Genomic DNA, 25,647 nt, shown 5'->3' on the forward strand with positions numbered 1-25,647 from the left:
TCGTTCCACACTTTGGGAGCAATGCAGGAGAAGGCTTGACTGCTGGATCTGTTTTTCTGTATGCAGGAGTCTGGAGAAGCGGAGGTGTCTGGAAGGTTTGTAAAAGCAGGTGCAATTGTTAAGACATGCTGGGCCAGTGCTATTTAGTGCCTTGAAAGTGTGGGTGAGAAGTTTGTACTCCGCAAATGGGAGCGTGGACGTCCGAGGTGTATGGTGCTAGGCTGACTCCCTGGTCCTTTCAGTCAGGAAGGAGCCGTTCTATCGGAGTACGTGTCCTTGGATTCCGATGTTGTGTTGGCACTGGGTGAGGATGGAGTGTGAGCTTGTGTCAAATGCTGCAGAGAAGTCCAAGAGGATGAGGGCTGCCATGTCTTCCCTGTCCAGAGTCATGCAGATGTCATCCGTTTTGGCGATTAGGACACTTTCCGTGCTGTTTGTGTCTGAAGTCAGACTAAATGGTGTCAAGGAGTTTGTGGTCATTGAGGTATTCAGTGATGCATCCATTGATGATTTTCTCTTAAGACCATTACATGTTTCCAAGCATCTGGCAAGATCACTGAAGAAGTGGAGGCTTTCAAGGTGAGTGTGAACGTGGTGCTGATGGGCTGCAGGCATCTGGAGCAGGTGTGATGGGGCAAGGGTAGAATGGGGCCCAAAGTGGATGGACACATTACTCATCATCACCCCAGTTTCTTCTGGGGTGATGATGAGTAATGTGGTTAGCACTGGTCCTTTGGATGAGATTGGGAGACGTTTCGAGGTCAGGTCCGTTAGTGGGTTTGAGTTCCTGTAAATGGCGGGTATTTTGTTGCTGAAGAATTGAGAGAGATTGTTGCAGAGGTTTTGCGAGAGGGGTGATCGAGTTGGAGAGGCCATTGGGGTGGTGAAATGTTTCACCATTGTGAAGATTTCTTTGCTTCTGTAGGTTCTGGTATCTATGCGATTCACCAGAGCAGCACGTTTGGTGGTCTGGATCATTTGGTGGTAGCGTTTCAGCCATTTTTTCATGATTAAAAGTAGTTCTGGGGTGTTGTTGTGCAGCTGGTCCCAGATCTCGTTGGCATGTTTAGCGAGTGAGCGGGTGGTGAGAACCATGCATGCAAGTACGGAGTGTTGTGTGAGTGGTTGCAAGACACTGTGTGGGCAAGAGAGTGAGGTGTTGGGTGCTGTCAGGTCAGGTGCTATGATCGTTTGGTATTAGTAAGTGAAAGAAGGGCAAGAGAATGTTCCCTCAGTGTTGTGTAGTGCGGGGAGGCAGAAGCGCGTTGAGTGGTGGCTAGGATTGAGGGTCAGAGCGGTGGGAGGAAGGAGAAGCAGGGTTCCTCGCACTGAGCTCGGTCCAGGCGTGGATGGGTGCAGACATCTTCCCTTTCTCACTTATCACTTTGCAAAGTCAAAGTTGCCAAAACATCCCAGAGTCATAGTGCTGACTGCCTAGAGAAATTCATCTAGAAAATAGATGACCTCATTTACATCTTGACTGACGGAAGGAGCTATATTCACAAACTTACACAACTGGTGGCGCACCCAGTGGGCAGGCATTTGTCAAAGTAAAATAGGTGCTGCCCGGTACACCGCAACATTAGGTAAACTTCCATGTACCAAAGCAGAATGACGAATGCAGACTTTATCTTTACCTGAGCTATTAAGCCACTTTGCTTCAGGCGCTCCCCCTTTTACTTCTATACAGTAATCACAATTCATTGAACAAATCCTTTTTAGGTCTCGCCTAGATGACCTTTAGGAATTGTTCTGCTCTTTGCCACACAATCATGCATGTGGCGGCATCCACCTTACGGGAGCAAGCAGCGGCACTCGCAGTGGCCATCTGTTTTCTAATGAGCTTTCACTTTCATGCTTGTTGCAGCGGCGCGTGCAGGGGCCATCTGCTTTTTTTCTTCTGAGCTTTATCTTTCACAGCTGAGCAGTGCTCGTGCCCGCACCACTAGTTTTCTCCTGCAGTCAATAACACACGAGGGGCTGCAGTGCTCGCGCATCACTCACTGGCTTGTTCAGCAGAGCTAGCGAGTAAAACGTATTTGAAGTGACCCTGCTGCTAGAAGTGAGGCCCGGTCCCCTGAATGAAAGAACAATTACCAACATCTCACTGAAAGCTGCGTGCTTGTTCGAGCATCGGCGTGTGCAGGGGCCATCTGTTTTTTTTTTAATGCGCTTTATCTTTCACAGCCAAGCAGCGCTCGCGCTTGCACCACTCGTTTTTTAGGTTGAGCCAGCAGATGAGGGAACTGGTGTCTTTTGAGTTGTGAATAATGTTGTGCACATCTGGGGCACTTTTCTGCCTCTGAGCAGGGTACAGGGGGGCGAGGAAATCTGGATGACTCTGGTCGCATTTTTATTTTTAGCTGGTTTCAGATTTCTGCCTTGCGGTTTCCCTGGTGCTGACCTCTTCCCGACATTTACAAACAGGAAACCTAAAATATGCTGTGCCCTCGGCTCTCATCCCTCCCCTCATGACTCCCCCTCAGACTTGGTGTGTCTCTGAGAACGTCCTCACGTCCCTGCCCCGGCCTAGCTCTTCCAAAGTCTGCAGTGACGCGGAATACTTCTTGGGTGGCTGGGCCTGCTAATTATTCTCAGATTACCGACATCTGTGGGACACCCCACTTAGCTCTATGCCACTTCCCTCCTTCCTTATGTTTCTCTCGCACTCGGTCCCTTTACTGTTCCCCTCACCTACTTGAACATTTTGCTTCACCCTCCTTTCTGATCTCTCCGTACTTCTACTGTTTCCCCTATTTTCTCTCCTTCTCCCAGGCATCTGCCCCTCCCTTTCTTGTTCCCTCATGGTTATCGTGTTATCATGAACTCGTTTGGTGGTTAATTCAGTTAGCTTTGAAGATGTTTTTGAAAGTGTCTTCCATCTGAAAATCTGGTTGTGGCCCAATGGCCAGAACTGCTGACTTTTGCGATGGGGAACCAGATTCAAGTCTCAGCATCGATACAATATCCTATGATTCTGGGCTAAATCACTCGATCTCCCTGTGCCTAGCAAAAAGGAAAGTGCCCATATGTAATGTGACTGGAGTTCATGTAAAGCGCTCCAATACCTCCGGGTCGAGTTCCCGCTATAAAAAACTGCAAAGAAAACTCAATCTGAAGGACTAAGAATCTGAATTCTTTCAAATTAGGCTCGTGGTCATTATTATTAAAATCCTACGGGCTTGAGTCGTGTCTAGAAACGGAACTTTGAGTTTCATTCAATAAACGTCCTAATTCCAAGTAGCCCTTAAGAGTGCAACCCGTGCCCAGTCGCAATTACAAGCGATGTGATGTTTATCGAGGGTGTATAATTAGCAGGCGCAAGAAAAATCGCACCCTTCGGTGAATGTTGCCTGCCAAACCTTCCTGAATGTAACAATGGGAAAAGGCCTAGTATTACACATTATACCCAGTGCTTTAAATGAGCAGGTACAGTCCAGTACCGAGTACCAGCACTTCTTTAATTTGAAAGAGGAGTATTGGCACCTCTCAGAACTGCTGCAATACATTTAATTTGAAAGTGCTTCCACTTCTCAGGATAAATTAGGTACTCGGAATAGTGAGTACCTGCACTTCTGTATTTCCATTCAAAGCACTGATAATGCCCATGCAGATTTTGTGCAGCAATTCTCCCATTTCCCCTTCAGGAAGGCTAATAAGTGATAATGATCACATCCTATACACTCCGAACACCTTGAAGTCGTAATTTTATCGATGCCATAATTATCATTCAGCTCATAATCAAACCCTTGAGTCTCAAAGAGTTCTGTGACTTGCTCAGATGCTTGGTATGTGAATGTGAGTTTGTTCGAATAATCTTTTCTTCTTCCTTAGTTTTTGAGTAATACTTCGTACAGGGGCGGCTGGCACATAAATGCACCGGTGGGTGGGTATGTGCACGCAGCCAAGGCAAGAGGCAAATAATAAACAGGCATTTGCATAGCCAATAGATCTCGCTTTTGGAACCTTATAAGTATTTAGTTATGCAGCACAATATCCTTGGTGCAGTATTATTAAGTGTTGCTTGGCTAAACACTTATAAAGGTCCCAAAGGCGAGACCTATTGGCTATGCCAATGCTTGCTTATAGGGAGTTGAAAAAGCCCAGGTCTTTATGGCCTCGGTCTTCCGACACATGAAAGCCCCTAAGCAGATGGTGCCTTCCAGAAGGAGCTCCAGAGATGAAAGCCAGAAGGCACAAAACCTCCTACTTGACAGCAAGGCTTCAGGTAACAGTAGAACCCCAAGAACAGGATGCTGGACTCCAAGAAGCCGAAGACTTTAGGATCTACAGGAATTCCTGGTGCTGGAACTACATGTATAAGGGACCAGGAAATCATAAAAAATGATCAGGAGCGAGGAAATACACCAACAGGGAGCAGGAAGTGTTACGATGCAAGGCGAAACGGAGCAGCTGGCATTTATAACCTATAGACAGGAAATGCGTCACAGGAAGAGAGCGTAGTCATATTAGATACTAGGATAGCTACTAATGGTAAGGTGCCCATCTTGTAAAGGGCAGGATACGTTCCAGATATCCTTGCTATAGGATTCTGGGAAAGAGACGTTAAAGCAGTATGGAGACGCTGAAGGTATCTCCCACCAAGGACCCCACAGGTAGAAGAACAAGAGTGAGGAAATCATCCTGGCTGGTCTGCGGCTGCGAGGTAGGTCTAGCAGGCATGTGCAGTGGCACACTGGCAGCGAAAACTGTTGTGAAGCCGCGGATCCCACTCATCAGAGATCAGCTCGGGAGCTGCCTTCAGGCAGGACGCCAGTGCTAGACATTGCGGTTCACAGAGTTCCTGGTGAAAATATAATTTTGGGGTAAACCTGTTTTCTAGGATCCAACTAGAGAAGATAAACTTTACATTTTTCTGTTATGATATATCAAGTTAACAGGCTGAGTACATTTGTAACTGCAATTCTCTACATCATTAGCCAACTTTTTGTTCTTCAACTTCACTTCTTGTTCCTTTACTTGCCTCTCTTCTGAAAGTTGTTTCTCTCCTAACCTGAATTTCTCTCCTAAATTCTCTTCTCCATAACTTTCTGCAGCTGCGGCTCTAGCTCAAGCCTTCTGACCTCTAGCGCAGCACTGTTTGATGGTGTACGGCTAACTTTATATACAGGAATGTGATTGGTGAAAGGCTTGGTGACAGAAGAATTTCAACAGTGGGAGAAGTGCTAAAGGAAACGTTTGCTGGTGGGTCTACATTGAAATGTGCATGCTGTCCCTTTTTCCGTTTGCTTACCTTTTTGCCATGAAACACGTACTGGTGGAAAGAAAACCTCTTTCGAAAGGGACTGGAAAGGGCTTACGGAAGAAACCCGATCCCAGGCCCTGACTAACTGTAAATGGACAGCCCAGGAGGATGTGGGATCAGCAGCCGCAGACTTTCCCTCATGGCATACTGCGTCTATTAATAGTCTCGCTCCACTCAAGAAAATTCATATTCAAAGAAAGAAGCCCACAGCACCTTGGTTTTCAGAGAGATTAAGATTACTTAGACAGGCCTGTTGCCACCAAGAGCGGTTGTGGCAGAAATGTTACCATCCTCCTGATAAAATTGCCTATAAGGATATTCTTTTCCAGGGGATCCTCATCAATAGTCATAAGCACTGAATATTATAAAAATAAAAATCTGGTAGTTATTATTTACTCAACGTCTTTTAACCTGTAGAGTAAGGTACTACAGTTTTTCTGACAGAAACTTGTTTTTGTTCGGTCATAACATGCCTCTCTTTTTGACCCTTGTCCTTCCTATGGCAAGAAACTGATTCACACCCTGTGTGTATACTTTGTCTTCCTGAGTCTCACTCCTCTGAGACCTTTCAACACTGTAAAACCCTTTCTAGACGCACTCTCAAGGAGAGAGAGAGGATTTGTCTGTATGGTCTCTCAGAGAGCAAACATCTAAGAAGAACTCCAGTGAGGCAAAAGAAGAAGAGACCCAGATCAATCTCGAAAAGTAAGGTCCTTGTTCTGCTCTCCTTCCGTGTCAGGCTCAGTGCTGAAAATGCCTCCAGCGGCGAAACGAGTCTCCCCGTCAATGAGACTTCCACCATCTACGCCATCGGAACACCACTCAGCGTCGCAGACTACACCGAAGACGACGTCGAAATCTACTCATCGTCATAACCCGCAGGTGTCAAAACATCATCCTTCTCCTTTGGCATATAGATCGCTTCAACCTTCTCAACAAACACCATTCGGCTTCCGAGCAGATTACAGCACGGAATCAGCCATGACACACATCATTGATGATGCTCAACAAATACTTGATCAAAACGGAACATGCCTGCTTATCCTATTAGACCTCTCATCAGCCTTCGATATGGTTAAACACAAGAACTTGATAGATCTGTTGAACCACAGAATGTGCCTATCTGGATCAGTGCTTAACTGGTTTACCTCTTTTCTGCAAAACCGGACCCAAAAATTCAAGGTCAACAACACCCTATCTAAACCCATTCCAGTTATGCTAGGAGTACCACAAGGGTCCTCGCTATCCCCAACACTTTTTAACTTATTCATGGAACTCACCAATCTGCTGCAAGCGTACAACGCTCAATTCCACATGTACGCTGATGATACCCAACTCTACCTTAAGATCAACACTCTTGAAGACATCAACCTGCTTAATACTACCCTTAAGTCCACCCAAACGTGGCTGGCTGAGAATCACCTCAAATTGAATGCTTTAAAAACGGAATTCCTCCTAATTGCCCCACCTGACAAAGTCCCCATAATGCACGATTGGATCAAAAACCTTACAGCACTCAACGTTCAGCCAACCATTGTGGATGCAGCGAAACCATTGGGTATAACCCTTGACTGCAACCTCAATATGCAGAAATACATTAGTAACGCAATCAAGAGAGCAAACGTTCAGATTAATACACTGAGGAAGCTGAAACTCTTCCTACCTGCCAATGACTTCAAGATGGCGGTTCAAGCTCTAGTTCTACCTAGGCGGGACTATGGAAGTGTCTCGCTATGCGGTCTCCCCAAAGCTACTACGGCTCCCTTAAGAGCCTCTACTAATGCGGCAGCAAGACTCATCACTGGCTCAAAAAGAAGGGCCCACATCTCCCCTAACCTCAAATCTCTAAACTGGTTGAGATTTGAAGCCAGAATTCACCTGAAAATAGCGTGCATGACGCATAAGGCCATACATCACATGGCACCCAGCTATCTCACACAGAAACTCGCAATATCCGGTGGGATAAGATCCACAAGAAGTGCGGAAAACCTCCTACTGAAGCCACAAAGATTCAACAAGAAAAAAACATACAAACGATCCTTCTCAGGAATGGCGCCCAGGATATGGAATGCCTTTCCCCCGGAAACAAGACTGAAACCCTCCACTGCAGCTTTCAAATTGGAAGTAAAAGGCATTTGTATGGCAAAATTCACTTAAACACAGACCTATGATTCTGTGAGAACATCCGTACATGGTATCAAACTAGTCAACCTAATCAATCTATTTGCCGTTACCTTGACTCTTCAGTTCGCTCTTGTTTTGCACCTTATTGCTCTGCTTTTTGTTGGCTCAATGATGTTATTTTTTTTTTTTTTTTTACTTATTTATCTTTACTGTATTACCTTCACTCATCAGGTTGCTCCTGCTCTGCTTTTTACTGCCTTGCTCTATGTTTGCCCTATGGTGTTATGTATACTTCCTGACCTTTCTTGTATGTATGTTATTATTATCCCCATGTCCTGTAAAGCGCTCTGATACCCGCAAGGATCTTGTACGCGTTCTATAACACTATAAAATAATATTAATAATAAATAACTCGGCGACGCTCAACATCGAGGAGTTGGTCCCCGTTGGCGTTGACTCAGTGCTCAACTTTAAGACACAGGTCTCCGTTAGCATCATCTCATAGATGCTCGACCTCGAGATGAACCCCTCCATTGACTTCAACTCGGCAGCATTCAACGTCGAGGCCACAACCCTCTCTGACACCTGGAAGGCGGTCACGCTCACCGTCTTAGCCTAACCTTATAACGTTGAGATATTGGTCTCCGTCGATGTCTCCACGACCGATGTGAAAGGAACACTCGCTGTCAACACAGTCTCGATCAACGTCGAAGGCCAAGGAAAAACTGACATCGAAGCACAAGTCTCCGTCAGCAGCATCTCTTCCGAAGTCGAGAATCCGGACTCCTTCGGTGTCTTCCTGTCGCTCTATTCCAGTTCAAGAGGTCTCGGTGACTAAACGCTTTACATTGAGACATTCTCCCCAGACGACGTCGACATCAGTCCCGATCAGTAAGAAATTCTGATCACTCAGCGGCAAGACACAGGACGTCGTCAAGTTCAAGATATCCGGAGTCCTTCTACAGTCTTCAGAGAGCTCAGTCTCTTCTCCTAAGCATTCTCAACTGCAGGCAACAAAGCCTCCTGTACAGCAAGACACAGCAGAGCAGAGATCATCCTCCATGCACTTTTCTCCCAGATCGATGTTGCCAATACATCATTGGCAAAAGTCTTCAACACAGGTGCAAGAGACTCTGGGCTACTTCAGCCCCCTGCACAGGTCACCACTGGCTCAGTTAACGCAAACAGTAGACCTCTCTTCCTAGTAGTGAATCAAAATATTAGCGCTGCAGCTGATGGAGCAACCTTATATGTGCATTCCTGTGCTCATGGGATTTGTGCCCGACGCGCATCCTGACTTCGGTTCACTGCACTAAAACCCGAAGCGCATCAACAAATTCTAAACCTCTCTTTCTTGGGGAGTTCCCTCTTTGGCACATACACAGACGATGAGATGGCCAAAATGAGAAAAGAGCTCGATATCCTGAAGGCTTCAGGCCTTGAAAAGGAAAAAGAATTCAGATGCAGATACAGGCCATACGACCGCAGGCCTTTCCATCAGAGTGTTCCAAACCTTTCAGTGCCATCGGCATCAGCAGTAACAACATCAATCCAGAACCGACAATCAGGGGCGTTGCATTTCCTGTGGGAGAGGGGCCCCACGCCAATCCACCGCTTCGACAAAAACCCCTTCAAATGGGGGGACGTAAAATGTAAATGTAGTGTATTTTGTAAAGCGCACAGCTGCCCCAATGGGGCGTCCCAGCGCTGTATAACACTGTGGAACCCTTCCTGGCTCTCCCTGTGAGATGCCCCTCCTGGGCACCCCCAAGGTGAAGCCAGGCATCCCAGTGTTGTAGGGGCCGTTGTGGAGATTAAGCAAGCTATTGCCCAGAGTTGCAGCGTGGGACCCATGATTAGAGTAGGCGCTGAGGCGAGAATTATCGAGTCCACAGACATTGAGCTCAAGACCCTGCCGCGTCGGAACTTGAACCCTGGTCCCGGGCCTGATCTCTGCTTCAGAGTCTGCCGCTCTAACCAGTGAGCCACACTTCTCCACGTATAGCCAACCACATGCAAGAGTGGCACAAAATAACAAAATATCAATGGGTATTAAGCACGCTCCAGAAAGGGTACTCTCTTATGTTTTTGTCATCCACCTCCGGCTATCGCCCCAATGAATGTGGCATGCCACCGGCTACAACTTCTGCAGCACGAAGTATCCACTCTTCAGCAAAAATCAGACATGGATGAGGTTCCTGTCTCTCAGCAACGACAAGGAGTATACTCAAGGTATTTTGTAGTCGAAAAGAACAGTAGAAACACAGAGTTCAGGCCGATTTTAGATGTGCGCATCTCAACAAAATCATCCGGAGGGAAATGTTTTGCATGCTGGCTCTCCATCAAATATATACTCCTCTCCAACAAGGGGGCTGGATGTTTTCGATATATCTGCAAGATGTATATTTCCATTTTCCAGTCAACCGACATCACTGGAAATTCCTCTGCTTCATGGTAGGACCCAAGCATTACAAAGTTCTCCCCTTCGGGTTAAAGTCAGCTCCTCGAGTGTTTACCAAATGCATGGCAGTAGGGTCAGCTGCTCTACGTTTCCAGGGACTGTTTGTTTACCCTTACCTCAATGACTGGCTTCTGAAGGGTTCTTCCCCTCAGGGTGTGAGGATCCACTATCAGCGCGGTCTAGTACTTTTACAGTGACTGGGCCTTCATGTCAACTTCGAGAAGTTGGTTCAGCAGCCCACTCAAAGAATACACTATCTGGGTGCGACAATAGACTCTGCCATGGGAAAAGTGTTTCCTTCGGAGGAGAGACTCTCCTCTATCACTCTGAAGTGCAAACAGATTCTTCACACCCCTTTTCCTTCGGTCTGACAGGTTGCTTCTCTCCTAGGGTCGATGGCATCCTGCATCTTTCTCAACCCAAACGCCAGGCTGAAAATGCTGCCTATACAGCAGGGTCTGGAGGACAAGTGGGATCAACGGACGGCTCCATGGGACAACAAGGTTCATCTCTCACAAGCTGCAAAATCCTCCATCCCGTGGTGGACACATCAGAGAAATCTCCTGCTGGGAGTACCATTCCATCAGCCTCCCCCGACGCAAACTTTAATCACGGATGCTTCTCTCCAGGGTTGGGGATCGCACATGGGGTCCCTTCAAACTCGTGGTCGGTCAAAGAACAGACTTATCACATCAACATGTTGGAGCTACGGGCCATGCATCTAGCCCTCAAGGCTTTTCTTCTCTCCATTCAAGCCAGCTCCATATTATTCCAGACTGACAATACGACCACCATGTACTATCTAAACAAATAGGGGGAACTCAATCTCGCTCTCTATCCTTAGAGGCTCAAACACTATGGCATTGGCTACTGGCAAGGTAACTGTTGATCACAGCAATACACTGGCCAAGGGATCAAAACGCTCAAGCAGATTCTCTCAGTCGTCACTTCGACGATCAACAAGACTGGGTCCTACACGAGGAGTTGGTGGAAGGAATCTTCAGAGAATAGGGTCCTCCAAGCATCGATCTCTTTGCAGACGATACAAACAAAAAATGCAGCGACTTTGCGTCATGGTTTTACTAACCAGGATCGAAAGGGAATGCACTTTTGATCTACTGGTCAGGCGGCTTTGTGTACGCTTTTCCTCCTCTTCCTCTCATCCCGAAGGTCATACCCAAGCTCTCCCACTCCAGTGCGAGGATGGTTCTAATCAAACTGGATTAGCCAAGACAATGATGGTACACGGAGCTTCTACACCTCTCGGAATGACAGCACAGAAGGCGGCCATGCAGGCTGGGCCTGCAGTCCAAAATGAATGGGAGGATTCATCACCCCAGCCTTCCCTCGCGGAACTTAGCAGCATGGCTCCTGAGGTCCTCCAGTATGAACACATAGGTCTTCCCCAGGACTGAATGAACATCTTGAAAGAGTCTAGAAGGCCTTCGACAAGGCACTCTTTTAAATGGAAATGTTTTGTGTGCTTAATGGTTTCTAGCTGACCAAGGGTTAAGAGGAGGTAATTCTACCTTATCCCCTCAACTTAGACAAATCTGGTCTGAAATTGAATTCCATAAAGGTTCATCTATCTCCCATTACAACTTATAGAAAGTCACCTCTTAACCATCTTTCTTTCAACTGCAGGTGGTTAAGGATTTCCTGCAAGGGTTAAGCAAAGTGTTCCCTCCATTCCGTCCTCCATCTCCTCCTTGGGAGCTAAACCTGGTTCTTTCCAGGCTCATGGGGCCTCTCTTTGAGCCTATCCACAAAGCTTCCTTGGCAAAGAGCTCGGCCGCGGCCTCAACCCCCAGGGGGCCCAGCGAGCACTTTGCCAGGGCTGGTTTTGGTTCCCAGTCCAGCCCTGCTGTTCCCCAGCCTGGATGAGATGGACTGGACCTGAATCATTTGAACCTGAGTAACGTCAAGGGCTAGCCGGCTAGCTTCCTGATCTGAAACCTCAGGGACATAAATGACTTACATCCACCCTACTTCTGGCCCCTGCCATCTGTGAGTAGACCCTGGCAAGGGCTGCCACCCTAGTCCTGGACCCTTAGAAATGGACCTAAGGTGCTTGTTCCTGCCGAACGGACTCATGTTGCCATCTCACATTTTCCTCAACTTGACCCTATGAGCTTGGAGCAAATTATGAGCAAAACCAAGTCCGGGTCCCCAGCTGATCCGTGCCCCCTAGCGTATTCCGCCTAGCATGTCCCATTCTAGAGGAGCATGTCCTCTCGTTGTTAAACAAATCATTACTTACAGGGCAGCTACCTGATGGATTTAAAGAAGCTCGGGTGAAGCCTTTAATAAAGAAACCAGGAGCCGATCCCAAGTCCCTGAAAAACTACAGGCCCATCTCCCAGCTCCCGTTCCTGGCCAAAGTCCTGGAGCAACATGTGCTGAAGTCTCTGGCCTTGTTCTTGGAGTCACACCACCTTCTCCACGAGCCTCAGGCAGGATTCCGCGCACACCACAGCACTGAATTGGTGATGCTTTTGGTGCTGGATGAGTTGAGAGAGATGGCTGACAGTAAGAAACCGAGCGCCCTGATACTTTTAGACCTGTCGGCGGCGTTCAATACTGTCAGCCATACATTGCTCCTGGACAGGTTGTCCAGCTTTGGGATTCAGGGGTCAGCATTCTGTTGGCTGAAATCTTTCTTGACTGGAAGAACACAGAGGATTCAGCTAGGGGAGGAGATTTCAGAGGTTGGAAACTTAACATGCGGGGTACCTCAAGGCTCCGCCTTATCTCCTCTCCTATTTAACCTGTACCTTCAGCCATTAATCAACTCCCTGGCAAAGATGGGTTGTCGCGTATTTAATTACGCTGACGACACCCAACTGTTGCTGAGTATAGATAATACAGCACAAGCTCAGACACAGGCACAGAATGTACTCAGATACACCGTCAGGTGGATGTCTTCGAATCTTCTGAAAATAAACCCTGAGAAGACAGAAGTTTTAGTGGTCGCATCGACCTGCTCCCCATGGAGTGACTTGTACTGGCCTCAGGATCTGGGCCCTACTCCTAAACCAGCGGACAAAGTAAAAAGTTTGGGCATTAAGATAGATCGTGAGTTGTCAATGGCGAGCCAGATTGCCACCGTAGCCGGCACCTGTATGGGGTTGATTAGACAACTACGCAAATTAGCCCCTCTTTTGTCTAGGTCCATGCTGCGTACGGTCGTATCCGCGACCATAATATCCAGGCTGGACTACGGAAATGCGCTGTACTTAGGCCTTCCGAAAATTCTAACTAACAGATTGCAGGTGACTTTGAATGATGCGGCCCGCCTTATTTTCAGGCTACCAAGACGCTCACATGCCTCACCATTGCTACAGAGCCTCCATTGGCTGCCTATAAGGCAGCGGTCTGAATTCAAGAGCCTCTGTATAACCCATAAAGCGATCTATGGACAAGCTCCGTCATACATAAAAAAACGACTGGAGCTGTATAAGCCAGAACGGTGTCTTAGGTCCTCCGATGCACAACTGCTTGTCTGCCCCCGTTATAGACTTGCTACAAAAGGTGGAAGATCCTTTTTGGTCTTGATCCCTAAAATATGGAACAAACTACCTGAGTCCCTCCGAAAAGAAGGAAATCTCCTTCGCTTCAGGAAGTCTCTGAAAACAATTCTGTTCAGAGAGGCTTTGAGTTTAGCCTAAGCACGCTCCCCCTCTGGTCATCCTGCTGAGTAAGATGTTTTGTCCTTTTGGTCAAAAGCGCCTTGAGACCTGCAGGTGAGTTGGCGCTATATAAACCGGAAATACAAATAGAAATACACTGTCAAACCGATGCATCACCTCTGCTACGTGAATCAGAACCAGCGCATTACCCCTGCTGTGTGGATCTTGCAAAAAACACAGTTGATGGACAGAATGTAGAAAAATGTCATACATTCACCCCAGTACAAGGATCTGGGCCTAAATCCATAGTTTTTTTGCACTCCACACCACCCTGGGTTAGACACTGGCTATATGCAAATCAGCTCTGACCATGTGCCTCATGGGAACAGTCCAGTCCGAACTACCAAGCCATGTTTTTCCTAGACCGGAATCAAGCATCCAAGGACCGGTTTCTGGCTATCAGCCTTCATCAGCCTGGATAGCTTGACTCCTGTGGTGTGGAGAGCCTGGGACTCACGTCTGAGTATACCCAGCACACTCCGGGTGAAAATTGCAAAAAAACACAGTTGATGGACAGAATGTAGAACAATGTCATACATTCACCCCAGTACAAGGATCTGGGCCTAAATCCATCGTTTCTTTGCACTCCACACCACCCTGGGTTAGACACTGGCTATATGCAAATCAGCTCTGACCCTGTGCCTCATGGGAACAGTCCAGTCCGAACTACCAAGCCATGTCTTTCCCAGACCGGAATCAAGCATCCAAGGACCGGTTTCTGGCTATCAGCCTTCATCAGCCTGGATAGCTTGACTCCAGTGGTGTGGAGAGCCTGGGACTCACGTCTGAGTATACCCAGCACACTCGGGGTGAAAAATGCAAAAAACACAGTTGATGGACAGAATGCAGAACAATGTCATACATTCACTCCAGTACAAGGATCTGGGCCTAAATCCATCGTTTCTTTGCACTCCACACCACCCTGGGTTAGACACTGGCTATATGCAAATCAGCTCTGACCCTGTGCCTCATGGGAACAGTCCAGTCCGAACTACCAAGCCATGTCTTTCCCAGACCGGAATCAAGCATCCAAGGACCGGTTTCGGGCGATCAGCCTTCATCAGCCTGGATAGCTTGACTCCAGTGGTGTGGAGACCCTGGCAAGTGCTGCCACCCTAGTCCTGGACTCTTAGAAATGGACCTAAGGTGCTTGTTCCTGCCGAACGGACTTATCCACTGTCAAACCGATGCATCACCTCTGCTACGTGAATCAGAACCAGCGCATCAGCCCTGCTGTGTTGATCGGCACCAGTGTATCACTGCTGATGCATAGATCGGACTCGATGCATCGCCTTCGGAATCACCACTGCACTGCGTGCTTCCCAACACAAGGCCCTCGCTTCTCCGTAGGCAGCAGCCTTAACAACGATGAAGAAGCCTCCACATCGCAGCTCAACACTCATTGGAGCCGACGCTTCCCGGCTGCTGCGCGGATCAGGATCACCGCATTGTCGCCACTGCATGGATCGGCACCCACGCATCGCCTTGACTGTACCACTCATCCTTGATGTAGATGAACCCAGGATTAAGGTACTTTTGTTCAGCAGACCTCACTGGGTCCCCATATGCGGCCCACGCTCCATTGTGCTTTTGTCCCGGTCTGGCTTGACCTGATATCCTTTCTAGGTATGTGTCTGGGCGCTATTTTTACCAAAAAACGTATTAATTCATTATCTCAAGTTCTACCTATTGGGTTTTTGTAGTTTTGGTCTTGGTCTATTTATTGAAGTCAGAACTATTTTTCTAACTTAGTGTGGTTTCTTTTTGTGTAGTAATTTTCACTGTTTTACTGTTTGAAGTGCTGCACAAATACTTTACACACTGCCTCTAAGTTAAGCCTGACTGCTCTTTGCCAAACTACTTGAGCATGACCAAAGGCCTGCCCCTTACCCTAACTAGGATTGTGGTTGCTGTTCGACTAAGGGTTATGCCCCAGTCAACCATCAACCCAGTTTCTAAAATCCGCACATTCAGTCCTGTGAACATTGTAATGTTTGTAGTATCTCCTGAGGTAATCTACGGAGGAGTCCACCCGCTTCTAAGACAGAGCCTGGATGGCTGCTTATCACCAACAGGTAACTATGGTGCTCAGCTGCACCTCTGGACGCGAGAGAGACTGAGATGCGGGGGTAAATCTGCTCTGTCTGCTTGAGACTTTTTGGTACTAAAGCTTCTAAAGATTTTAAAATGAACTACTTGTGAGGGTGTTTGAGTAACCTGTACCTGAACCTAATCTTTGCCAACTCCGTAGTCTAATGGGAAGGTGAGAGGGAAGACGGTTCCTGGAAAGGAAGCAGAATTGTTGCGCCTCATGGTTAAAGTGAAACTTATGACAGCCCTGTATCATGCATTAATAGGATTGTGTACTATTTAGTTTTCAAATGTGATAAAAAGTACTTTCTTTTTAATAAAGATGAGCTCTCTGTTAGAAATTACATTATTGTGTCTGTTTGACTGTTGAGTTCTGGGCTCTTGTTCCCCACACTAGCTCCCTGAGAAGCCTGCGACAGGTCACCTCGCTACCCTGAGAGTCAAGTGTGGAAGGGGCTGTCCTTGGCCCAGTTTCTGGAACCAAAATAGAACAGACACCAGCGGCAAACAGTCTCAACCACCACGGTTAGGGCTCACCACCCATTGCTGCGTGGTCCCCCGCGCATGGTATGACATAAGCATGTCCAGCCAATACTGAAGAGGCAAAGCTGGGTCACTAGCCATTTAATAATGAGGCCAGAAATGAGCAGACAAGTCACTCAGAGGAAGAAGTGAGAGGTGAGGCTGGTCAAGCAGCAGGTAAAGAGTGTTTTCAGTTCTTTCTTGAATATCTTCAGCGAGGAGCAGGTGATATCGGAGGCAGGGGCTTGGCATGTCTTTTTATTTTCAGATCATTCCCTTGGAGGGTTCTCCTTTCAGCTAGGTTTCTGTTGCAAATGATGCATAGGAGACTGAAGGATACTTTTTCTTATCGACATAGTTAGTGTTTTGGGTATAGATGGCTACGTAGTTAATGCTCAGGGGCGCGAACGGGATGCTTTCTGGGAGGCCAGGCCAGTGGGAGTCCTTGTGGGTGGGGTAAGTCAGCAACGTGTGGAAGAAGGTGCTGAATACAGCTCCGCCGAACTCGAAGGCGCTTTTCATTTGTTTCAGTTCTATGGGGATGTGATGACACGTGAATGGGCGTAACGTTGCCCATATCCTTGCTCTATGCGAAGTTTAGGGAGACCGTGGTGTCAATATCTTTAACACTGGTGAAAGAGTCTACTACGTATGTCCACATACAGAAGAGAAATCCTTGTTGCTTTTGAGAGGATAAAAGCTTACGCCCTGATGAAGCCTTTTTTAAGGTGAAACGCATTGGCTGCGTTATTTTGAGAGCAAAAGAAAGAAAAACAGAGAAAAGCAATAAATCAAAGAAACCAAATACATCAAGCAGTACCTGTGACTATTTATGTACCTGCTCCTTTAATTTACTACTTGCACTGATTGGTTGTGGTTGCCTCTCTGTGTGTATAATTTATGTTTGTTTGGTCAATGTGCAGCTGACCATTGAGGTGAGCAACGGGTAATTGTAGTATACCATATGTGACGTTTTAAGGTAGTGTGGCTGACCTATCCATGGCTGCTTCCCAATCTTGTTCACTGTTAGCATGTTTGTCCGCTCTATAAACTATACATCTGCGGATGGTCAAAAGGCCAGTAGAATCTGGTAAACATTCTCTTTTTGTTTTCAGCTGACGGGCATTCCCATGAACGTTTCCATCAAACTGCAGCTGAACTTGTTCATAAAGGAAGTGAACGGAATTGCGTAAGTAATATCCTTTTTAACAGACTTTTAAGTGAAGGTTTTTTATTCCAATAGAAAAGTAAATACTGATCCTGCTCATCTCCCTTGATGAACCTCCAACAGTAAATACAATCCCAGATCCAATGAACCAAGTCTGACCTCTGAGTCAAGCAATCAACATGTAGCAACTGGTGGCTAGGTAGCGCCTGACATCGCGTATCTCCTCTTTGTGTGTCCCTCAGGTGTGTGAGTTTACATACAGATCACCTTTAGACTAAGAGCTTCCTGGCTGCTTCTGCTACTGTTGAAATGATAGAGTGAGAGCATGAGCGGGGAGATAGCGGGATGCACAACATTGGGATGAACCATGAGCAGGGAGACAGCAGGAAGCACAACACTGGGATGAACCATGAGCGGGGAGATAGCGGGATGCACAACACTGGGATGAAACATGAGCGGGGAGATATTGCGATGCACAATACTGGGACTAACCATGAGCGGAGAGATAGCGGGATGCACAACACTGTAATGAACCATGAGCGGGGAGATAGCGGGATGCACAACACTGGGATGAACCGTGAGCGGGGAGATATTGCGATGCACAATACTGGGATGAACCATGAGCGGGGAGATAGCGGGATGCACAACAATGGGAGGAACAATGAGCGGGAAGATAGCAGGATGCACAACACTGGGATAAACCATGAGCAGGGAGACAGCGGGAAGCACAACACTGGAATGGACCATGAGAGGGGAGATAGCAGGATGCACACCACTGGGAGGGACCATGAGCGGGGAGATAGCAGGATGCACAACACTGGGATGAACCATGAGCGGGGAGATAGTGAGATGCACAATACTGGGACGAACCATGAGCGGGGAGATAGCGGGATGCACAACACTGGGATGAACCATGAGCGGGGAGATAGCGGGATGCACAACAATGGGAGGATCCATGAGCGGGAGGTAGCAGGATGCACAACACTGGGATGAACCATGAGCGGGGAGATAGTGAGATGCACAATACTGGGAGGGACCATGAGCGGGGAGATAGCGAGATGCACAATACTGGGAGGGACCATGAGCGGGGAGATAGCAGGATGCAAAACACTGGGGGGGGGGGGAACATGAGTTGAAAATACTAGAATGCATAATACCATGAGCATGAAGTACTGGAATACACAATACTGGGACGAACCATGTGCGGGGAGTATTGGAATGCACAATAATGAGATGAAACATGAGCTTGAATTACTGGAATACACAATAGTTGGATGCACCACGAGTGGGAAATACTGGAATGCACAAGACCGTTAGCATTTATTATTGGAAATCTCAATAGTGGGACAAACCGCGAGCGGGCAATACTGGAATGCCCACATCTGAGATGGATCATGAGCGGGGAGTACTGGAATGCTCAATACTGGGATGAAACAGGAGCGTGAATTACTGGAATGCAGAATACTAGGATGAACCATGAGCTGGGAATACTAGAAAGGAATGCACAATACTGGGATGAACCTTGAGTGGGCAATGCTGGAATGCTCAATACTGGGATGAAACATGTGGCACGAAATACTGGCATGCACAATACGAGGATGAAACCTGAGCAGTGAAATACTAGAATGCACAATACTGTGATGAACCATGAGCAGTGAATATAGGAATGCACAATACTGGAATGAACCATGAGCAGAGAATACTGGAATGCTCAATACTGGGATGAAACATGGTGCATGAAATGCTGGTATGCACAATACGAGGATGAACTGTGAGTGGGGAATACTAGAAAGTGCAACACTGAGATGAAGCCTGAGCCGTGAAATACTAGGATGCACAATACCGTGATGAACCATGAACAGTGAATACTGGCATGCACAATGCTGGACTGAACCACAAGTGGTAAATACTGGAATGAACCATGGGCAGGGAATACTGGAATGCCAATGCTGGGTTGAGCGGATACCACTATCACTTCATGCGAATCTATACCTGAAATGGTGCTGCTCTCCAATCCACTTATTTCGAGGTACACCATTTCATCAGGAGGTCCCCCCTCAAACCATAGTCACAGATGCTTCACTACTGGATGGGGAGCCCACATGGATCACCTCCAAATCCAAAGCAGGAGGTCGCAGAGAGAATCGACATACCATATCAATCTCCTCGAGCTGTGCATAGTCCATCTAGCGCTGAGGGCGTTTCATCCGTCGTTCAGATCCCACTCCCTGCTTGTTCAGACGGACAATTCAACAACCATGTGCTGCCTCAACAAGCAGGGAGGGATGAGATCCAGGCCGTTGTCACACGAGGCCCAAACAATCTGAAAATGGCTTCTAGCCAAGGACTTCACGATCACAGCAGCTCACCTTCCAGGTGTCCAAAATGCTCAAGCAGACTCCCTCAGCAGTCTCCTCAAAAAAACCACCAGTGGGTCCTAAACAACGAAGTCATCCAAAAATATCTTGGAACTGTGGGAAACTCGGCCATCGACTTGTTCGCCACCGTGGGAAACAGAAAATGCTGAAGCTTCACCCCCAGGTACTTCCAGCCAGGGACACTGGGGAATGCCTGATGGATCAACTGGTCCGGCAAATTTCTCTACGTTCTTCCATCGATTCCCCTGATCCTAACAGTCCAAATCAATCAATCAATCAATCAGTCAAACTTGTAAAGCGCGCTACTCACCCGTAAGGGTCTCAAGGCGCTGGGAGGGGGAGGGGGGGGGGAGTCGCTATTGCCCGAACAGCCAGGTCTTGAGTTGTTTCCTGAAGGAGAGATGGTCAGGTTGTCTCAATCGAGAATCAAGATGATCCTCATAGCTCCAAAGTGGCCTCGTCAGTGGCGGATCACGGACCTCCTTCACTTGTCCGTCCATCCACATCTCAAGCTGCAATGCAGACCAGACGTGCTAACAATACCTGGAGGCCAGATGGTACTCCCCAATCTCTCCTCTTTGAATTGAGCCTCATGGCTCCTGAGCTATTGCAGTACGGACACTTGAATCTGCCGCAAGACTGCATGGGCATCCTCAAAAAAGGCTGAGTGGCCTTCAACATGTTCCTCATATGCCTTCAAATGGAAGAGAGTTTACATATGGTGCTCCTCTAAGAACGTAGACCCTATGTCTTGCCAGGAAGATGTCATTCTTCCGTACTTACTCCATTTGGCAAAATCTGACTTTCAATTCAGATTCACCTCGCAGCTCTTACTGCCTACAGAAAAAGTCCTTCACAAGCCTCTTTATTTGTAAAATCCCTATACTCAAGGATTTTCTAGAAGGGTTCAAGAAGGTTTTCCCTTGGAGTTTAACATATTACTTTCATGTCTTATGCAGGATCCATTTGAACCATCACACAAAACCTTCCTGCAACACTTTTCATGGAAGCATTAGCCAAACAAAGGCCCCCACAGTGTGAAGGGGCCCGAGCTCCAGGGGGGGCCCTCAGCACAGTAACCCGGTCTGAGAGCTCCTGAGTGAGTCCTGAAGGTGGGCCCCTTCATGTACTTTGAATGGGGGCCCCCTCCAGTTTCGTTATGCTCCTACTTGCAAGACAGCTTTCTGTGTAGCAATAACATCAGCTCTCAGGGTCCGCGAGATCCAAGCACTTTGTACTCCCGAACCATACACAGTCTTCCACTCTAGCAAAGTGGTCATGAGGACTCACCCGAAATTACTACTCCAGCTGAAAGAACTCTTCATTCCCTGGATGTGAGGAGAGTTTTGAAATTCTATCTTGATAAGAAAAGGAACATCCACAGATCGAACCAAAAGTCAACTATGGTCTGGTCCATCCGAGTTTAGCTACTCCCTAGCAATCTATCTCCCGATGGATCAGTTCCTGCATCCTTTATTGGTACCAAAAAGCTAAGCAGACACTATCAGCTAAACCTAAAGCGGCTACTACTGCTTTATTGAGCAATGCCCCTATTCCGAATATTTGTAAATCAGCCATGTGGAGATCTGTCCATACATTTACCAAACATTATTGCCTAGACTCTTATGCTAAAGCAGACACTCGGGTAGGACAAACCTCCCTTAGGAATCTAGTTGCTCAAGAGGTCTACCTTAATTCATTCTGCACCGCCCTAAGTAGGGATGGGCTTGCTTCTCTATTCAGTGCTTATGACTATAAATGGAAATCCTCTACAAGAGAAGGAAGAGTTTCTTTCCTGTAATTCCAGTTCTCTCGTAGGGGAATTCCCATTCGGCAACCCTCCCTCCTCCCCAGTGGAGTGGACAGAAGTAATCATGGGACCTCGATTTCATCATGCAACGCCTCAGAAAGAACTAAAGCAACTGCCCCTGCTCAGCATGATGGGATGCTGGTGGCCCTGGGTTCTTAAAGACACAGCCTCTATTTATAATTCATACAATGGCAGCCTATGGAGCAGCACTGTCCTTTCATCCCTATGATCTAGCAAAAAGGGTTTGTGAAAGAGATTTCTGCGGTTATATTAAAATATCATGAAAATATATGTATGCATATAGAGGACAACTGCATAAGTGGCAGAGGGGCGTCATTAAAGGGCCTTGAAGTCCTCTTTCTAACAGAACAACAGCAGCATATAAACAAGCATTAGCAAACGGCCTGCAGTCTGAATATATGCTTGCAAAACACACAGTAGCAAAACAATGCCATTAGTGCATTTATGTTAAATTGTAGGAACTATTCTGTCACCTGAAAGCCCAAAATGTAAGTAAATAACAAAGATTCTAACCATGCATCTATCTGCGACTTGCCAGCACTCCTCCATTAATGAGAATTAAGGGCGAAGTTCAGGATTCCGCTTTGAGGTCCAGCAGAACTTGAATATGCCGCCGTCTCATGGACAACATATGTTTGGTCCACAGGTTGATTGAATGCTAGACAGCTACACGGTAAATGGTTGTATGGTGTCCTCAAGCACCACCAACAAGGACGGGCCTTCAGGGAACAGAAATACGTCCCATTTCAAACGCCAGAGGCAATGAAGTCAGAACCACCTTATCAGCCACAGTCCTTTCCAGGTGGCCAGCAGCAAGATAAGCAAGGGCACTTCATGGCCACAGCTCTTCCAGGGGTAGCGATGCCCAAAAAAAAGACAACTCTGCCACCAAGCAGTGACCTTGCTTTCATCGTCCTCAACACCTCTTCCCTACTAACAACCAAACACCTGTTGAGTCACGACTGAAGCAATATCTTCCTCAATGGGGGGGACATGGCCTCAGATGAGTGGCTATTGTCCTCCACCGCTCAAGGCTACTGTCTGGAGTTTAACACCATCCCTACAAATCTTCCAGCTTATCCTCAGAAGATCCACAAGGACCACCTCAACCTTTTGATGGAAGAGAAGGAGGCACTTCCACAAACACGGGCTACCAACATATTGCCAAAAAGTAAAGAAGGAGAATGAGTAAAGTCACTGTCCTGCTTAGTCCCCCAAAAGAACTAAACCCTGAGACCAATCATTCACTTGCGGATGTTCCATCTCTACACCCACTCCAATCCCTTGAAGGTGGTGAGCCTCAGGACTTGAAACACGGATACTTTCACGTGTGTAGACATCACGCACATCAATAGTACCTGAGATATTCCGTAAGTGGGGGTTATTATCCATTCTAAGTGTTACCGTCCAGAATAAAAACATTTCTGCAAGTGTTTACTTAATATCTAGTTCTAGAGGTTGTGCCCAAAAGACATAGCCACTTTCTGTGTTTCCATATTTGTGTAACTGGCCTATAAAGCGGACAAGTTGTGCCCAATACCTCATCCACACTCAACATTTTATTTTTCTTCTCCACAAATCAGGTATCTCATTGAATGCCACAAAATCACATTTGTGACCACAATAATCCCAGAGTTTTCATGGGACCACGAGGAAAGGCGCATCCAAGCAGTGAGAGTGTGGTGGCTTTTCAAAGGATACTTCCCTTTTCGAGACATGACAACCTCTGATCATAAAAAGGCTACTGGAGCTGCTGGGAGTGATAGTGCGATGCGTTGCTGTAGCCTCTAATGCACACTGCACATTTACCCCTTACTGAAGTGTCCAGGCACAAAAGCAGCCAGAGACTGGGAGCTCTAGAGCTGGTGGATCCCAGGGTCCAGCATTGATGCCACAGGTGGTGGATGAATAACTTCTAACTGGGCAGATTGTGTCTCATCTGCAATCCAGAGAGGACCATCGACACAGACGCCTCCATGATAGGTTTGGGTGCACATAACGATGACTTACCGTATGATACCAATATATTACATATAAAAATATGTAGGTACTCACACTCCACAACTGTCAGAGCTCATCAAAGCAGTTTAGCATTATGGCCTCAGATTCGTCTACTTGAAGAACGTATTTGACGGTGGACAAAAACGTTCCCAGGGTCCTCTGCAGATCACACCAGGAAATGCATCAGTGGGAGATCAACTCCCAGCTCCAGTCAGTGCTTCCAGCACTGGGATTCCTCCACAGTTTGTTTGCCACACACAGGAAGGCAAAATGTCAGATCTTTGCATCCAGGCAACCATATTTCCTGAGGAAAGCTCTGTTGATTTGCTGGTTAGAGATATTTGCTGACTGTTTTAAGCCACTGCCACCAATTCAAAATGTAGTATTGAAAATGTGTCAGGCGCCAATGGAGAGAATTCCCATTGGCCCAACATAGGCACATCAATCTTGAAATTCTGCCCAAACCTGCTCAATCAGCACCACAAGCTGCAACCGCATTCCAAACTTAAGTTGATCAAATTGATTTGGCACCTGATGTGAGAAGTTGGCCTGATATAGGATGCTCACTAGTTCTAGTGATCACCTTGTATCAGTCCAAACAACCCTTATGGTGATTGGTTGTGAAGTTATAGACCAGCTATCCTAGTGGTAGCATGGACAAAGCAGTCTTAGGCTAAACTCTTTTGGCATGTGAAGCCAGCTGTTTTACCACATATAACCCCTTGAATAACAAATGAAAGGACACCACACAGGTTGTTATGAAAATAAACAAGATGTTTATTAACTAACATACACCTTAGAGGTGTATGTTTGTTAATACAAGATATTTATTAACTAACCTACACCTTAGAGGTGTATGTTAGTTAATAAACATCTTGTTTATTTTCATAACAACCTGTGTGGTGTCCTTTCACTTGGTATTCAAGGGGTTATATGTGGTAAAACAGCTGGCTTCACATGCCAAAAGAGTTTAGCCTAAGACTGCTTTGTCCATGCTACCACTAGGATAGCTGGTCTATAAGGTTGACTTTACAACCAATCACTATAAGGGTTGTTTGGACTGATACAAGGTGATCACTAGAACTAGTGAGCATCATATATCAGGCCACCTTCTCACATTGGTGGCAGTGGTGGGATTCTAAGTAGGTAATAGGAGGCCCACGGAACGCGTGTGCAGAGTGTGAACTCACACGCGAGATGCGTGACAGTGTCTATGGACAGTACAGTTCAAGAAAAAGGTGAGTACGGACAATCCTGACTAGGTAGAACTAAAACGACTGTGGAACTGGACACTAGGAGAGTCAAGCTACCCTTGAGCACCGAAATGTTTGTGTTACCTCACCCACAGGCTGCGGGTGCATAGGTGCCAAGTTGTGTCGGGTTCCGGCGTTGAAGTCTATGGAGCCTGGAAGAAAAGATGCTGCAGGCGATCAGGAGGAAGGTGTCCGGTGTGATCCAAGGGTGGATCAGTGAAGAGAAGAACCTGAAAGCAGTCGGCGGTGTCGGCTTCGGATTCGGAGTCAACAGGCCTTGGCAAAGGCAACCCACGCGGTGAGTGGAAACGGCATCTGGAGTGGACCAGGAGGGTCCGGGGTGCTCCTCTTTTGGAAGGGAGCAAGGGCCAGTCTGGAGCAACCAGGCCAGCAGTGAAGATTTCAAGGTTCGTCGTCTAGGAGGTCACTAGCCAGCCGGCAAGTGACCAGACAACACGTCGAGCAGCAAACAGGCAGAAGGGCCCCACGCAGATCTTGTGGATGCTGGAGGGCTGGTGTTCGGTGCAGGAGCTGCTCGGGGTCGGGGCTTCACAATCCCCAAAGCACTTGGACGAGGTTACCTCAGAAGTCGTGCTGGAGCGAAGTGCTGCTTCTTTCAAGATGGCCGGTCCCACGTGTCTCGTCGCACCCACGGATCTCAGCTGTGCTGCAGATGTAGGTAGAGGTCGGAGAGGTCTGGGAATCCGGGTCTCGTCGGGCTCTGAAGTTTGGATCCTCGAGGGAAGACGACAAAGGGAAGCCGCTGGACGCTGATGGTGCCTGCTTGTGCAGGGTGGACACTCCTTGCCCACAAGGGAGATTTCTTCAGTCTTCTGTGGAGCAGAACGTCGAAGTCCAGAGTT

General features: G+C 47.3%; 1 protein-coding gene across 2 annotated transcripts in view; it reads left to right on the plus strand.

The window, feature by feature from the left end:
- SCARB1 (scavenger receptor class B member 1) overlaps positions 1-25,647 on the plus strand; it is a 549,841-nt gene that overhangs the window by 408,408 nt on the left and 115,786 nt on the right. For both annotated transcript variants that reach the window (XM_086942688.1, XM_086942687.1), the window contains exon 9: positions 17,269-17,342. In XM_086942688.1, the coding sequence (XP_086798814.1) occupies positions 17,269-17,342 (74 nt within the window). The remainder of the gene's footprint in view (positions 1-17,268; positions 17,343-25,647) is intronic.

This window comes from Lissotriton vulgaris, chromosome 11 (assembly GCF_964263255.1).
Source record: "Lissotriton vulgaris chromosome 11, aLisVul1.2, whole genome shotgun sequence".
Lineage (NCBI taxonomy): Eukaryota > Metazoa > Chordata > Amphibia > Caudata > Salamandridae > Lissotriton > Lissotriton vulgaris.